General features: G+C 36.6%; 1 protein-coding gene across 2 annotated transcripts; it reads left to right on the top strand.

Moving 5' to 3' along the window:
- The first annotated feature begins 392 nt into the window (after nucleotides 1-392).
- Nucleotides 393-5,442, top strand: LOC144957440 (THAP domain-containing protein 1-like). 2 transcript variants are annotated; one of them, XM_078888701.1, is made up of 4 exons: nucleotides 397-522; nucleotides 1,037-1,386; nucleotides 1,773-1,858; nucleotides 2,393-5,442. In XM_078888701.1, the coding sequence occupies exons 3-4, from the start codon at nucleotides 1,785-1,787 to the stop codon at nucleotides 3,312-3,314; spliced, it is 996 nt and encodes a 331-aa protein (XP_078744827.1). In that variant the 5' UTR covers nucleotides 397-522; nucleotides 1,037-1,386; nucleotides 1,773-1,784; the 3' UTR covers nucleotides 3,315-5,442. The 2 variants fall into 2 exon arrangements, with proteins under 2 accessions (XP_078744828.1, XP_078744827.1); XM_078888702.1 differs by lacking the exon at nucleotides 1,037-1,386 and having other exon boundaries at nucleotides 393-522.
- The last annotated feature ends 9,883 nt before the right edge of the window (nucleotides 5,443-15,325 follow it).

Genomic DNA, 15,325 nt, shown 5'->3' with positions numbered 1-15,325 from the left:
ATGAAACGGTTGCAACCTGGGTGAAGTATAGTTTATTTTGGTTAAAACTTACATGTATAGATTTTATATTGCATTACTACTGTTTACTTGTATGTATTTTTGATTTTTCCTGTCAATATATTCAATGGTATTCTGTTTTGCTCAATAACTATGAGCTGTTCCCCTTTCTTTTACTTTAAATAAATAATAATGGCTCTCTTGTCAGATACGTTGTTCTGTTGGTGATTGTAACGTCCACGTCTACCTCTCCACACTTTAAGGTCATAAGCGGCCTTCGCATCCATTGCGAGTTGCGAACGCACCTTGTGACACTCTTCAACAGTCGTAACGTCACTTATGACTTATGACCTTGGAATAAAAATAGATGGAAGGAAGATGACGTCATAATACTGAAGCCAACCGTTGGCCGCTTCCGCCATATTGGGAATACCAAAACATTCCTGCGTTACGGCCGTAGTTACGGTGATTCACTCATCGGTGGACATCCGAATCAAGATGATCAGTGGATGTTTTTCCTTCCAAGTAAGTATCAACCTTAAATTTGTTTCATAATTATGTTTGCAAATACGTTTTATCAGTTAAATCATGTTTAAAGATGAAATAAAACTATTTGATAGCTAAGTTGAGTCGAATTCAGATATCTCTCCCTGTGAATGTGATGTGGCTATGGCATGGCACGTTCACTTTCACTTTCAGTTTTCAGCCACTTTGATTTTCTTAAAACAAGTATAGATTCTAGTCTAATCGTTTTTTCATTTGTTTTAGTTATCGGATGTATATGGTAAAGGCGATATTTATTATTAGTCTTAGATCGACATTATTTTACTGACGGAAAGCCTTTGACTCTCGATGATCAGAGACTGTTTCGTCACCCTTGGCCTTGGTTTGGCTCTAGCTGAAGCTGGACGGTTAGGATTGGTTAGATTTTACTATCTAACATTAATAGTAATGTTTCATCTCCTCTCGAAAAGAATTCGTTGTACATTTTCATCACACTGACCTATCACTCATTCTTGGAAAATATTTTGTTCTACAGGAATTAAAGGACTAGGCTGCCTGTATTCTCACCCCCCCCCCCCCCCCCCCCCGGCCGATTGGATTCCTGAAAAAAACGTCGCCGGCTTTTTGTGATTTGGATTTGATTGATTTTTTTTTAATTGTGCAACTTGTGACAAGAAACTTAACAAATTACTGCATTACAACCTTTGGATTAAACATACAACAATTGTGGACTACTATTATGAAGACTAGCATCCGGGGGGTGTACTATTATGAAGACTAGCATCCGGGGGGTGAGAAAAGTCACTTCGAAAGGACTAACCAAAGATGATATGGCTGTACTAATCGCAGTGATAAGGATAGTGTTACAGGAATCACCGTCCATCAGTGAGTACTTTTCTTTTTTTGCTAACTGTTGTGATCATACGTCCAAAGGATTACTTGCTCAGCTACAAGACTACAAGAAGGTCTTGTTGAGATGAAAAGTACCAACTCATTTGCTGTCTATGTGTGCATCAAATTTCAAAATGGGGGACTAATCTCTACGTGAAAACTGCAAAAGTCAGTCATTTATCGACAAATGTAGGTTAGATTTCGGTTCGGTTGAAATCCAACCTAACCGTAAAAGGCTTAAGATTGGTTGGATTTTACTATCTAACGTTTATTTCATCTTCTGTCTAAAAGAATTCGTTGTACATTTTCATCACACTGACCTATCACTCATTCTTGGAAAATATTTTTGAACCATATTAATTATTCATTGTGTTCTACAGGAATAACCAAAGATGCCTGCTTGTTGCGCATTTGGCTGCACCAATCGCTCTGAGAGGGAGAAGGGTACAGGAATCACCTTTCACAAGTGAGTATTTTTCTTTTATTGCTAACTAAAACATTTATGATCATACGTCTAAAGGATTACATTACTTGCTAAGCAACAAGGTCTTGTTGATATGCAAAAGTCATTTCCCAACCTTATGTGTGCATTAAATAAAATAGCCTTGTTTTAACCCCTTCACAGCTAGGTTACATTTCAACCGAACGGAAATCTAACCTACTTTTGTCGATGTATGACTGTCTTTTGCAGTTTTGACGTAGAGATTTGTCCCTGTGATGTGCCTCTAGTGCTTGAGGCGAATCACAGGACTCATATCTCAGTGAAAGTTGTAGAGGATCGAATGATATTTTACGTGAAGTCCAGACTAGCTATGAAAGGTTAACACTTGGTTGTATCAACAACAGTGCTATTCGAACAAATGGTTTGCTACCACACAGAATAGCACACCCATGTTTCTCACTCAGTCACAGTAAGAATGTTACCAGGTGACCAATAATGTTGTAATGCTATTTTAAGACATTAGTGACAACAATGTGTTGTTGTTTTGTTTTTTTTCAGATTCCCCAAGGATGAAGAGCGGAGAAAGCTGTGGATAAATTCCATAAGAAGGGAAAATTTTATTCCCTCCAAATATACTGTTGTCTGTTCTGTCCACTTTGAGGAGAAATGCATTGACAGAACTTCTGTCAATATTGTTCGATTGAGAGAAGGTGCAGTACCTACTATCTTTTTGTCTTTTCCTTCTTACTATCAAAATTCGGGGGACAAAGCTAGAAAACCGCCAGCTCAAAGAGAGCCTCCCCCTTCCATTTCTAATTCAGACAACTGTAATGCTCCATTGCCAAATGATCTTGCTATCCCTTCTACTTCTACGAGTGTTGATACACCAACCAAACAAAATTTTAAAAGAGCTCTAGAAGATAAAAGTCATAAATTAGAATCATGCAGAAAGAAAATTAAAATGCTTCAGCAGTCGAAAAGACGTTTAATTTTAAAAAATGCAGACTTAAAAAGTATAGTAATGGAGCTTAGAAACAAAAAGATGATTAGTGACTCTAGTGTAGATATTTTAGAAAGATGTGGGGGTGGGGTTGGTGATTTATTGAAACGGAAATTAGCGAAGATGGAAAATATGTCTGTACCTGTTAAGTATTCTCCAGAAATTAGAAGTTTTGCTATGACATTGCATTTTTACTCCCCTAAAGCTTATCGATATGTAAGAAAAGCTTTTGATACTTGTCTTCCTCATCCAAAAACTATTTCTAAGTGGTATAAAACTGTGGATGGGTCACCTGGTTTTACTAAATCAGCTTTTACTTTTCTTTCCAATATTGTACAACTGTCAAAGGTTGCAAAACCTTTTCATGTAATCTTGTCATGGATGAAATGTCTATTAGGCAACATGTGGAATGGGATGGCAGCAAGTATCATGGCTATGTGGATGTTGGTACAGGAATTGATGATGATAATCTTCCCGTAGCAAAGGAAGCTCTAACTTTTATGATAGTATGCTTAAATAGCAGTTGGAAATTGCCTGTTGGGTATTTTTTATTAGATGGTTTGAATGGGGTGGAAAGAAAAAATTGATTGAATTCATGTATTAAAAAACTGCATGAAGTAGGTGTTGAGATAGTGTCAATCCACACATGACGGTTGTCCATCAAATATGTCTATGTTGAAGTCTCTTGGTGTAATTGTAGATAGTGATAAAATAAAGCCATACTTTTCTCATCCTGTTACTGATTCGCCTATTTATGTTTTTCTTGATGCCTGTCATATGTTGAAATTGGTAAGGAATACTTTTGCAGAAAAAAAGTCTTTTTGTGTAGGTAATGATTTTATCAAATGGGACTATATTGAACTATTACATGAGTTACAAGAAAGAGAAGGATTGCACCTGGGTAATAAATTACAAGCAAGTCATGTGCAATGGTTTAAGAAAAAAATGAATGTAAAATTAGCTGCTCAAACTCTTAGTGATTCAGTTTCTTCTTCTCTTGAATTTTGTCTTAAAGAAAATATCCCTGGTTTTGAAGGATGTGAGGCAACTATTAAGTTTTTGAAAATGTTTAATTGTTTGTTTGATATCCTTAATTCTAGAAATATGAAGGCATTTGGATGGAAATCCCCATTGAGTAAATGTAATTTTGAAGCAACTGAAAATTTTCTCTCAGAAGTTAAAAATTATATTTTGTCCATGACATTATCTGTTAATGGTATGTCTCTTGTTTCCAGTAGAAGAAAGACTGGCTTTCTTGGTTTTCTTGTTTGTATTGATAGTGTTATTTCCATTTACAGACGTTTGGTAATGTCTGAAGATTCATGTATGAAATTTTTATTGACTTACAAGTTTAGTCAAGATCACATTGAACTTTTTTTTGGTAAGGTAAGAACTATGGGAGGCTGCAATAACAATCCAACAGCTAGACAGTTCTCAAAAGCATACAAGCAACTCCTCACGCACAATGAAATTGAAGAAGTGAAAAGAGGGAACTGTTTGCCTCTGGAATCCGTACCCATTCTAAGTGTTTCCAGCCGAGAGAATTTAAGCCGTGATGTACCTTCTGGGATTCGAATCAATGCATCTTTATCAACAAACCGAGTCTTGTCTGAAGAGGTGTGTGAAAGTAGTGATATCAGTAGCAGTAGTTCATTTGATTTTGATGTAAACTATGATCAGTTGTCCACTTGTTCAAATAAAATTGTCGTCTACATTGCTGGATTTGTTGCATTTAAATTGAAACAAAGAATTCTTTGTGAACAGTGTTCAAATGCATTAGTTGAAAATGAGCTATCTGACATACATTCTTTGATTGCTCTTAAGAACAAAGGAGGGTTGCAAATTCCTTCTAAGGGTGTTATTGATGTCTGTTTAATTTCCGAAAAGCATTTCAGAAAATATGTTGCAACTGTAGGTCAAGATAATTTTCATTTCAATCGATATGATTGCCTTAAGCTTTTGCAAAGCATCATGAAGTCTTTCGTCAATAAACCCGTTTTTTCTACATTATTTCATTCCCATATGTTTGATCATGAGGGAATTGAGAATCATTTGATTCTTCTACTAAAAGCAATAGCTGAGAAATATATTCAGGTCAGGTATTTCTATGCTGGTAAACTGTACACTGAACAATTGAAAAAGAAGCTAATGTGTAAAAGCCGTCAAGTTCTTAACAAATTTATTTTATTTACAGGGCAGTAACAATGTCATTATTAACTTGTGTGATTTTTTTAAAGAGGCAAATATGTTTGTGTATAAGTATAACCCTTTCCTGGCTAGGCTGAATTTCACGTCAAACATCATTCCATCCGCTACAGCTTTCACCTCGAGCACTCGGAGGGCTCGAGTCGCATCACAGGGGCTAATTTCTGAACTGTAGAGGATTGAATGATGAATGACGTAAAATCCAGTCTCGCCATAACAGACTTCTGTAATAACTATTAATGATGAACTAGTAATGAAATTGCTGGGATTTTTGTTTTATTTTGAAATCTTATTGAATTATGATCAAACAATGAACCTTTTTGTGTGACCATGATATTTTGTGTAATAATGTCTTTTTTTTTTTTTGTCACTTTACACAAATAAATATAAAATGTAAATAGCATTTTGTGACTTAATTTTTGATGAATTATGGTAATTCATAGCTCTAGTAGCGGGGGTCCCGTTAGTTCAATTGGTAGAGCATTGGACTGTCACGCCAAAGGTCTCGGGTTCGAGTCCCTTTGCAGCCAGAATTTTTATCCGGTTCCCCCTGTCCACCCAGCAGCAATTGGGTAGCTTACTCTACTACTGCTATAGCTGCAGTGGTACGTCCACATTTTAAGTTGTCACCATTAACCCTTTCATGGCTAGGTTTGAGTTGAAGCAAAACCAAACGTACTTTTTTTTGTCTATACATGACTGACTTATGCAGTTTCACATAGAGATAGTCCATGTGATGCGACTCGAGCGCGCTTTAGACTAATCTGTGATGAAAACTGTACAGGATCGACTCGTATTTGACGTGAAATCTAATCTAGCTGTGAAAGGATTAAGAATTGCGGTCGTGTAGTGGTGGCCTGATTTTTAATGTGATTCCTACCCCGAAACTTTGTGCTGTAAGAGTCAGCTAAAAGTGGTGGGTGGTTGGGAGGGCCTCCTCCATTCTTGCAGGAGATGTATGCTTTCTTCTACTTTTACCCCCTTATCTTTTGTAACGTCTGCTTTCTGCCCTTGTCCTTGACCGAAATAGCTCGGTTGTGGTTGGGTTCATGTGGGGTTTTCTGCTTTTGACGAGCATGACGCGGCCGGGAACCGAACCCCAGACCTTCTGGTTACGAAGCCAACGTTCTAACCAACTGAGCCACTGCGACCAGTAAGATTGCATTGGTAGCGGATGACGAATGATCTACTTGCTGTTCTCTCTTCTTGGCCAAGCGAAATATGCCGTCTCGTGACACGCAGGTTCGATTCCGACCGGATCCACTTTTTATTTTTCGATATCTTTAATTCGAGCTTGCACTTCCATTACTTTCTGTGCGGTTGCTTGATATTTTACAAGTGTTTACTCATACTCCTCCCTTTTTCCTTATTCATGTCATAACCAACAAGCAAAGGAAATCGAACCGTGCGTAGTGATAGTGCTTTGGCTTCAGAATTGAACGAAGAAAATAATTTAATTAATATTGCCTTTGCAAGGTATTTTACAACATCACAATGACTAAATTCCCTTAGTAAGTGAGTGTTTTAATCGGCAACACAAGATGATTTCCATCACTCAAGTCTATAGTTTCTATGATAAACAATCGTTTCCTGGTCTTCTCAATATGGCGGCTAAGCTCCGCCCACTGGCATCAACTTTGCGACCTCGCGAACGAAGCCGCTTACCTTCCATGTATTATTATTCCAAGCTTATGACGCATGGTAACTTAGTAACACTGGCTCTAAACTATCGGAACAATGGCCGACGCCCGTATGAAATATTTCTCCGGCGAGCATAAAGGGTATCCAGAGGGGAAAAAACTAGTGCCGCGCTGAGGACCGGTCCCTAGGACCGGTCCCACGGTCTTTTAGCTGTGAACCGGGGATCGGTCCCATATTGAAGACCGGCGGCGGTCCTCACTTCTTATCACCTTTCAACTAGTGCCGCGCTGAAGACCGGTCTGATCACCTTCGGTCTCGCGCCATAGCCTACTACTTCCCCAGCGATTCGTTGCCTTCGGTTGCCTATCTTCCACCAATCACCACCCATCCCACTTAATTAATCGCACCCACCCCCCTTTGCCATACACTAAACGACACAGACGACCATACAGGCAGACGACCACCAACCTCCACTCCGCAAACCGCCCTTTCGTGTGTGAGATGGGGGGAACAGGAGGCGCACGCCTTGGACGATTCCATTATACGGGGTAAATTTCAAAATTTACTACACCATAATGATCGCAATGACAATGATCTATGGTGAAGGCATGACCCCTCTTCTCTAATGGGTTATTATTTGAAATGTATGTGACTACTAAAGATGTGTGTGTTTGTGTGTGTGTGTGTGTGTGTGTGTGTGTGTGTGTGTCGAACCTAGCAAGTAGCAAATCCGATTTTTTGTTTTCTTTTGTCCATCTCTTGTCACCACTCATTTCTATCGCAGTGTTGTCATTTAAAATAATACAATAATATTAAAATTTCGTTTGGTGTTTTTACTAATCAAATAATATGAGTTTCATTAGTTTCTTCCTTCCAAAAAACCCAGTTATAACGTCTGAATTTTAAAAAAGTCCAATAGAATATTTGGGGACCCCGATAGCTCAGTTGATAGAGCACTCTCTTTATACGCAAAGGGCCAGAGATCGATCCCGGGTGCAGTCGAGTTTTTTCTGAATCCCTGTCTACTCAGCAATGAATGGGTAGCTGAGTTTGTTAGATCTGGCGAAAAGTCACCATCGACCCCTCTTATTACCTCATCCACCCCCTCTTATTATAACTTCACGTCTCTCTCTTACTCTTCAATGCTCGCTGCCCTCTAATGTGTGTGTGTGTGTGGGGGGGGGGGGGTAGGAGTTGTGTGTGTGTATCAACGCCACGAACAACTCGATCAACGCCTTGGGCGATGCCATTATCTCCGTTAATGGGGATAAATTTCAAATTTTATTAAATTATCGAAGTAACAATGAAGTACGGTGAGCAAATAAAGAAGGCATCACCCCTCTTCTCTAATTAGGTTACAATTTGAAATGAGTGTGACTACTCCGTGTGTTTTACTCCTGTAGACCACGGTTTTCATCGTGTAGCGGTCTTTAACGGTTCAAGAATGAACGATCCCACGGTCTCAAAGGTCAAACCGGTTCGAATTTCCAACAGTCTCTCAGGAATGTTCAATGTCGAAAAGGACCGGTCCTAGGACCGGTCCTTGCGGTCTTCATTTCCCAAGGACCGTAGGACCGTGGTCCTTAAGCTTGCCTAGGACCGCCCCGCACTAGAAAAAACACATACATTTGATCATGTTTTGACTTTTACACATTATGATCACAAGACATATGAAAAGTTCTAGCCAGCATGAAAAATAAAAAAAAGTAATGATTTTCTTTGTTTAGAACCAAGATGGCCGCCGTTGCCGGGCGGCGTGACATCAGACTGTTGAATCGTATTGATGACAGCAATTAATTGTCTTGTGGCTGTGGTGACCGTCTAATAATATGATGTTTGGTTTTTCTTTGGATGTGTTTGCAAATTTCACAGAGTGTTGGAGTCATTTCAGCTTGTTCTCTTCACCAGCCCAACCACTGTAAGAACAAGATCCAATGGAGTATGGTGGAGCACCACTCATTGGTTGATTCAGCAGTCTAAAGACCAGGAAAGGTTCTTGCTCTAAAAGGTAAGAAACAATTTGGAAAGATCACAAGTTTTGAAAGAAGAAGAACCGTTACAGAAGTTTGTGCGTTCAATGCAGCTGGAAATTATTTGCCTCCCACCTCGGGGAAAGATTAGCGTGGGAGGCATATAATTTCCATCTGCATTGAACGCACAAACCGCTGTAACGGTTCTTCCTTTTTCAAAACTTGTGATCTTTCCAAATTGTTTCTTGCCTTTTAGAGCAAGAACCATTCCTGGTCTTTGAACTGCCGTGAAGCCCGTTTTATCCATGTTCCAGATGTCAGACGAAGAGAAATCGTGCTTCGACAATTCATCTTTATAAACAAAGTCATATTTCATCATCTGATGTTTGTTCAAACCAGTTGCTCTTGCAGTACTGGTTGGCTCTGGTTGTCTGATTGAAATGGTAAGGTTCCTTTTCAATAACCCACTCTCCGCCAATCTTTTCCTGCTATTTTGGTCCTCCAGTTAAAAGTGTGGGCATGTTTTAAATGTTCAGAAATATCAAACGCCAGTCTCCTGAAGTCTAACGTGGTGAAACCATACAATGATATATCCATGCTCTTTAATTTCTGCAACAAAGCTAACTTGTTTTTTGTTGTTTTTTTTTTACCCAATACAGGTTTGAATCTGCCCAAAGAGACCTCTCCAACATTCTGGACTTATAAAAAAATTATCCCGGTGATGTCTCAATATTGTCCTATTCCACCACTTCTCTCCCGTATTGTCTTTCTTCCATTTCTATTTTTGTCTATCTTTTCCTTTCGTTTTTCGGTTCATTCGTCATGTTTGGGTTTTTTAACATATGTGATGACAATTTTATAGTTCATAATAACATGATCGAAAAATAGTAGGTGGAGGCAGCTGGTAAGTTGTATTATCAGTGTTGCCACACGTAGGTATTTTACCCTATGGTAGGGTAAAATACCAAGCCGTAGGTTGTAGGGTAACCCTACGGGTAAAATCGCAAAAACGTAGGGTTTTGTAGGGATTTTTTGTCCAAACGATATTTTTTTTGTGCAAATATAACAAATTACTGAGGAAAAGAATACAATAAAAAATAAAAATGACCATACTCCTAGCCTACAGGAAATTCATGATGAATAACGTTTGTTTTCCAATTTGGAATATTTTAGAGAAAAAAAACCTGGCATCTAATTTACTCTTCTTCCGCTTTGACCGCCAAAAATAGATCCAAGAATTTTCAATTATCAATCAATGTGGAGATAGATCTAGATTTCGGTGATATTTCTTAAATAATGTTTTTTTCATGGAAGAGAAAAATGCCCATTAATATTCTTTACACTGGAGCTGCGTAAAGGATAACGTCTCAGTCGGATATAGGATATAATATGATAATTTCAACCTGTAATCACAAGAAGTTTGAATCAAAGTCATTGGCGAAAAATACTATGAAGGTAAATATGTGAAGAGTGTTGATAATTCAAACAACCCTTTCTTTATTTGACAATATTTAGACGTTAATTCATGTTTACAACTAACTAATGAAAGTCTTTCGGGTAATATCGTTACCCATGCTACTTTTTTTAAGCGTAAGGTAAAGAAGGGTTAAAAAAAAAGTTGGCGGTAGGGTAGAAACGGGTAAGCCAGCGTGGCAACACTGTGTATTATATTTAATTTGTTAAGGGACAACAGGAACGTATGGTCGTATTGAATCGCTGCTGATATTTCGAAGTGCTGGTGACAACATTTAAAGATAAAAACAATAACAATAGCGTTTTGAATGAGGTATGGCGACATCTAGAAATCAGGGATAAAAATTGGCCTCTTGAAGAATAAAATCCATTTATTTTTAAAGAATCGACATTACTTAAGCTTATATAATTTTGATCTTATACAAAAACCATATAATATAATCATTTTCCATTATAATATCATTATATATATATATATATAATATATATATATATATATATATATATATATATATATATATATATATATATATATATATTAATTAAACATCGAATACATAAAAGTTATCATCACAGGGTGCACTGAACTTTCAATATCACAACTGTATAGAAATTATGGTCCAAATTATAGTGGTTATGGATGCAGCCGTTCACCAGCGCGACACACTACACAACAATAATACAAATATTTAAGGTTACTACACATAATTATGTGTGTCGGTATGTACGTTTTATCCGGCTGATGGATCTTGTGAGCATTTTAGCTAAACGCATAACATCACTATGAAGTTGAGAGTTTTCTAACCAAAATTCGATAAGGCGTTTTGTCAGTGAAAAATGAATGAACGTTGCCATGTAAACGAATGCGTCATATTACATTTGTATAGAGCTAATATGCATGACAAGAGAATGTCTGTAATTATATACATTTTATGTCATCCAAGTCAATGACATTAGATAGTTTTTATTATGAAAAAAAATTTAATACAACAAAAATAATGTAACGAAACAAAACAAACAAACAAACATACATTAAAAAAATCCATAAAATAATTGGTTATGTAACTAAAAAGTACAGCGAACAGCGTGGTTCTAAACAAAGAAAATTGGTACTTTTTATTCTTCATGCTGGCTAGAACTTTTCATATATCATGTGATCCGAATGTATAAAAGTCAAAACATGATCATATTTATAATGTTTTCTCCTCTGGATACACTTTTATGCTCCTCGGAGAAATAATATTTCATAAGGGCGTCCGCCATTGTTCCGATAGTTTAGAGCCAGTTACTAAGTTACTATGCGTCATTACGAGGGAAGTGACGTCATGACTGTTGAAGCCAATTAGAGTTCAAGTTTAAGCATTGAGTCCACCCCGACATAGTAATAATAGTAATGTGTGGAGGCGATCGGTCATAATTTGTTTTCTGTACATGGTTAAAAAAACAAAACAAAAAACAGAGTTTTTATATAGCGCAATATCCACTAAACGTGCTCAAAGCAACATTTAACACGTAGGACGTAGGACGGGACATGAAGCCTGTTAGGCGATATTGCAATTCTTTCGGACAGAGACAACGCTGTTAACGGCCATATACTCATTTTACACCTGAGTACGGTGAGAGAATGTGAGTAAAGAGCCTTCTCCAAGGACTCAACTATGCGCCGAGCGAGGTTCGTAACCCAGGACCTTCCGATCAGAAAGCGAGTGTCATACCACAAGACCACATTGCCGCACATGGTACAAAAAGCAATCAGAAATCAAGGCTATAGATAGTATGAAGTTGACGTCACTCAGGTCTTCATGTTGTTGCTTTTTGCTATCTGAATTTAAAAAAAAATTTTCAAAGAATAAAAAAAAAAAAGACCAAGAAAAGCAACTGTAAAGTACAGACTTAGAAATAAGATATTGAGTTGAAAAAAATCGATAGAGGCGAATTGCTATTGAGGTGGAATACAATAGAAACAACAGTTGATAATATCGCTATTTATTGATATTCTATTGTCGGAAAAGATTCATTCAATACCAAACATTCAATGTATTCACGATCATTATTCTGATGATAATCAACGCTTACAAACATTGTTATTTCTTTTCAATAACTATTTTTTTTGTTTTGGTTATTGTTGTTTTGGGGTTGGGTTTTTTTTTTTTTTTTTTTTTTTTTTTAGGTTTAGTTTTGTGTAATCTCTCGACGACAGCTTTCAGATTCTGAGAGATTGTAAAATAATATAATCAATAAATGTTTTAACGACATCGATTAATTGTGGAAAGGAGTTCATAATCTGTGCATAAGTTAGAGTAATATTATTTCCCCTTGAATCGACATTCTTCAAATATTTTATCATGAATAAATAAATAAGAACGTGAAGTTGAATTTAAGCTCCAATTTAATTACAAAAACAGATCAAATGAACGTTTCGGGTTTCCCCTTTATCAACAAAACAGGATGATTGAAACACCACAGATCAATGAGATGATGTGGTTGTGGCGTAGTTAAGATTCGAGCAGCAACATTTACACATTAAAACAATAGGAAACAATGTATTGTTGGACATCGGTCTCGTCCGAATTTACAACCATCTGCTGAACCGGGACAAAAATGCAAGTTGCATCAAGAAAATTTTTTGTTTTGAATAAATTCATCACTTTATTGAAACAAGAAATGAAATACAATTAAATTAAATAATATTAAAAAAAAAAAAACAAACACGCGAACTATCAGTTTAACTCACTCAATCCTAGATAATTTTGCTACTTTTCAAAATTAGAAAAAAATGTATTAAAAATGAGCATGTACATACATATCTAGTTTTATTCAACTACCATTAACGTGTAAAAACTAAAAACATTAGCTATGATATTACGCCTATAGATAGTATGCGCTTGGCTAAGAAGCTCATAAGGGCGTTTTTCAATTTTTTGCCGTTCTATTATATATTTCGCTTTCGGATTCTTTGGTATATTTTTATTGCAATAAGGCATGTGATTAAAGAATATAGTTAGAAAAGCATATATGCCAAAAATGGAGAAATTTGATCCATAAATGAATAAACTACAGTTATTGAAGAGGCGTGGAGTGGAAAGAGTTCCAAATTTCCACGGTCCTGAAAATTAAAGAGTTGGCACGTGTTTTGAGTCGAACTAACACCGGTCTTTGAAGATTTAGAAAACCCCACCTCTTGTGGTCGTCAAAACCGTATATTTGAACTCCTTGGAATCCAAGTTGTACGATCTTGTAAATTTGAATTAGATTACCTCTCAGTCTTCTGTACTTTACAGACGGAAGTAAAAGGCGTATCAATCTTTCCTTATAAGGCAGATAATACAATTCAGCGACAGACTTAATGGCCCTCCTTTGAACGTTCTCCACAGCTGTGGACTGTCCTTTATACATCGGGCTCCATATGCAATTGGCATAGTCCAAAGTGGGTCTCACTAAAGTCTTAAAGAACGTTAAAAACATGGTACAATTGAAATGAGAGAAACTCCGTTTTATAATTCCAACCACCTTATTTGCTATTTGGACCCTGATTTTTTAAAGTAATTTTGCCATATAGAGATAAATTTAACTAGTATAAAATTGTATACGTGCATGTTGGATTTTACTAAAGGTGAATTATCTACAATGTAAACAACAATAAAGGGAGATCTATTTCGTACGCAACGTTTTCCTGCTCCAAAAGTTCCTAATCACCAGCCTCGAACGCGAGACCAAACGATACAAACGATTTCGATTTCAGTGTTTGTTTTTGTAATTTGTATCGATTGTAAAGATTTAGTTCAATGTTAACCCGTAATAACTTTCCGGATGTCTCACTCGCATAATTAATTTTAGAAATAATGCCTTGTAGATCCTCATGTTGACGTTTCCTTCACTCATGTCTGCTTCATGCTCATGCAGTGATTGATATTGGGTACTTTTTGAGAGAACACACTATTCATAATATTAGATGGATAATGTTCTGTTTTGTTTTTATTGGTAACTTTTACAATCTAGAACGTGTGTCAATCATTTTAAAAAAGTCCATAGAAACCCTCCCCCCCCCCCCCCCCTCTGTGGCCTCATATGACTTTTGTCATTATTTTTGCTAGGGTGGGTGAGGGGGGGGGGGGGTGTGACAAAGAGAGAAATGAAGGGGTGGAAGAATGAGGGGAGTGGGGGTGGAGGTGGGGGAAGGGATACCATTTTTGTTGAAAGCGAAAGTGTCCCACTCAACTCCTTGTCTCATCTTTGATAGTTGTTAAGCAATGTGTAAACAATAGGTTGATTGGATGCGTATGCCTTGCTTAAGGGTCAATTGCGGCATAGTTCGGGTCATCTGCATCTAATTATGAAAAATTATGTTTTGACGGCGTCATAATAATATTAATTTTATGGTTAGCTCTATAGTTTGAACTTGATTTTCGGCATGACTTCAGTTTTAGTCATAATAATCTGGTGGAAGCTGTAGACTGTAAACGCAATGAACAAAAATGAATATATAACAGCTTCATCAAACACTTAAACACGGAACGTTTCGGGCTTCTTCAGCAAGATACAATATAATAATAATAATAATAATAATAATAATAATAATAATAATAATAATAATAATAATAATAATAATAATAATAATAATAATAAAATAATAATAATAATAAAAAATATATTAATAAATAAATAAAAGATAAAGTAAAATAATGAAAAAATAAAATAAATAAAAACGAACACTTTAAGAAAACAACAGTCGAAACATCAAACCATTCTTCAGACTATAACAAACACAGTAAAATCATTGTTTTTATTGTTTTTGCTCTTGGTTGAAGAACAATTTTGAGCCCGAAAATCTCATGTTTGGTGTTAGAATTCTATTTTAGAGTTATCATATTCATTTATACATTACTTTCTTCCCGTCAGTCTTGCTTTTGCCCGATTAAAAATCAAAACACTAGTTAATACGCTTCAACAGTCGTAACATCACTTCCCTCTTAATGACGCATGGTAACTTAGTAACTGGCTCTAAACTATCGGAACAATGGCGGACGCCCTTATGAAATATTTCTCCGACGAGCATAAAAGCGTATCCAGAGGAAAAAGCATTATAAATCTGATCATGTTTTGACTTTTACACATTCTGATCACAAGACATATGAAAATTCTAGCCAGCATGAAGAATAAAAAGTACAGATTTTCTTTGTTTAGAACCACGATGGCCCCGTT

This window comes from Berghia stephanieae, chromosome 12 (genome assembly GCF_034508935.2).
Source record: "Berghia stephanieae isolate SIO BIC M18660-M18661 chromosome 12, UCSD_Bste_1.3, whole genome shotgun sequence".
NCBI lineage: Eukaryota > Metazoa > Mollusca > Gastropoda > Nudibranchia > Aeolidiidae > Berghia > Berghia stephanieae.
Note: the sequence above shows the minus strand (reverse complement) of the source record. Positions and strands in the feature narration are given on the sequence as shown.

Coding starts and splice junctions, on each gene's coding strand:
- LOC144957440 (XM_078888702.1), top strand. CDS start 1,785: ATGCCTGCTTGTTGCGCATTTGGCTGCACCAATCGCTCTGAGAGGGAG. Junction 1,859..2,392: donor ACAGGAATCACCTTTCACAA/GTGAGTATTTTT, acceptor GTTTTTTTTCAG/ATTCCCCAAGGATGAAGAGC.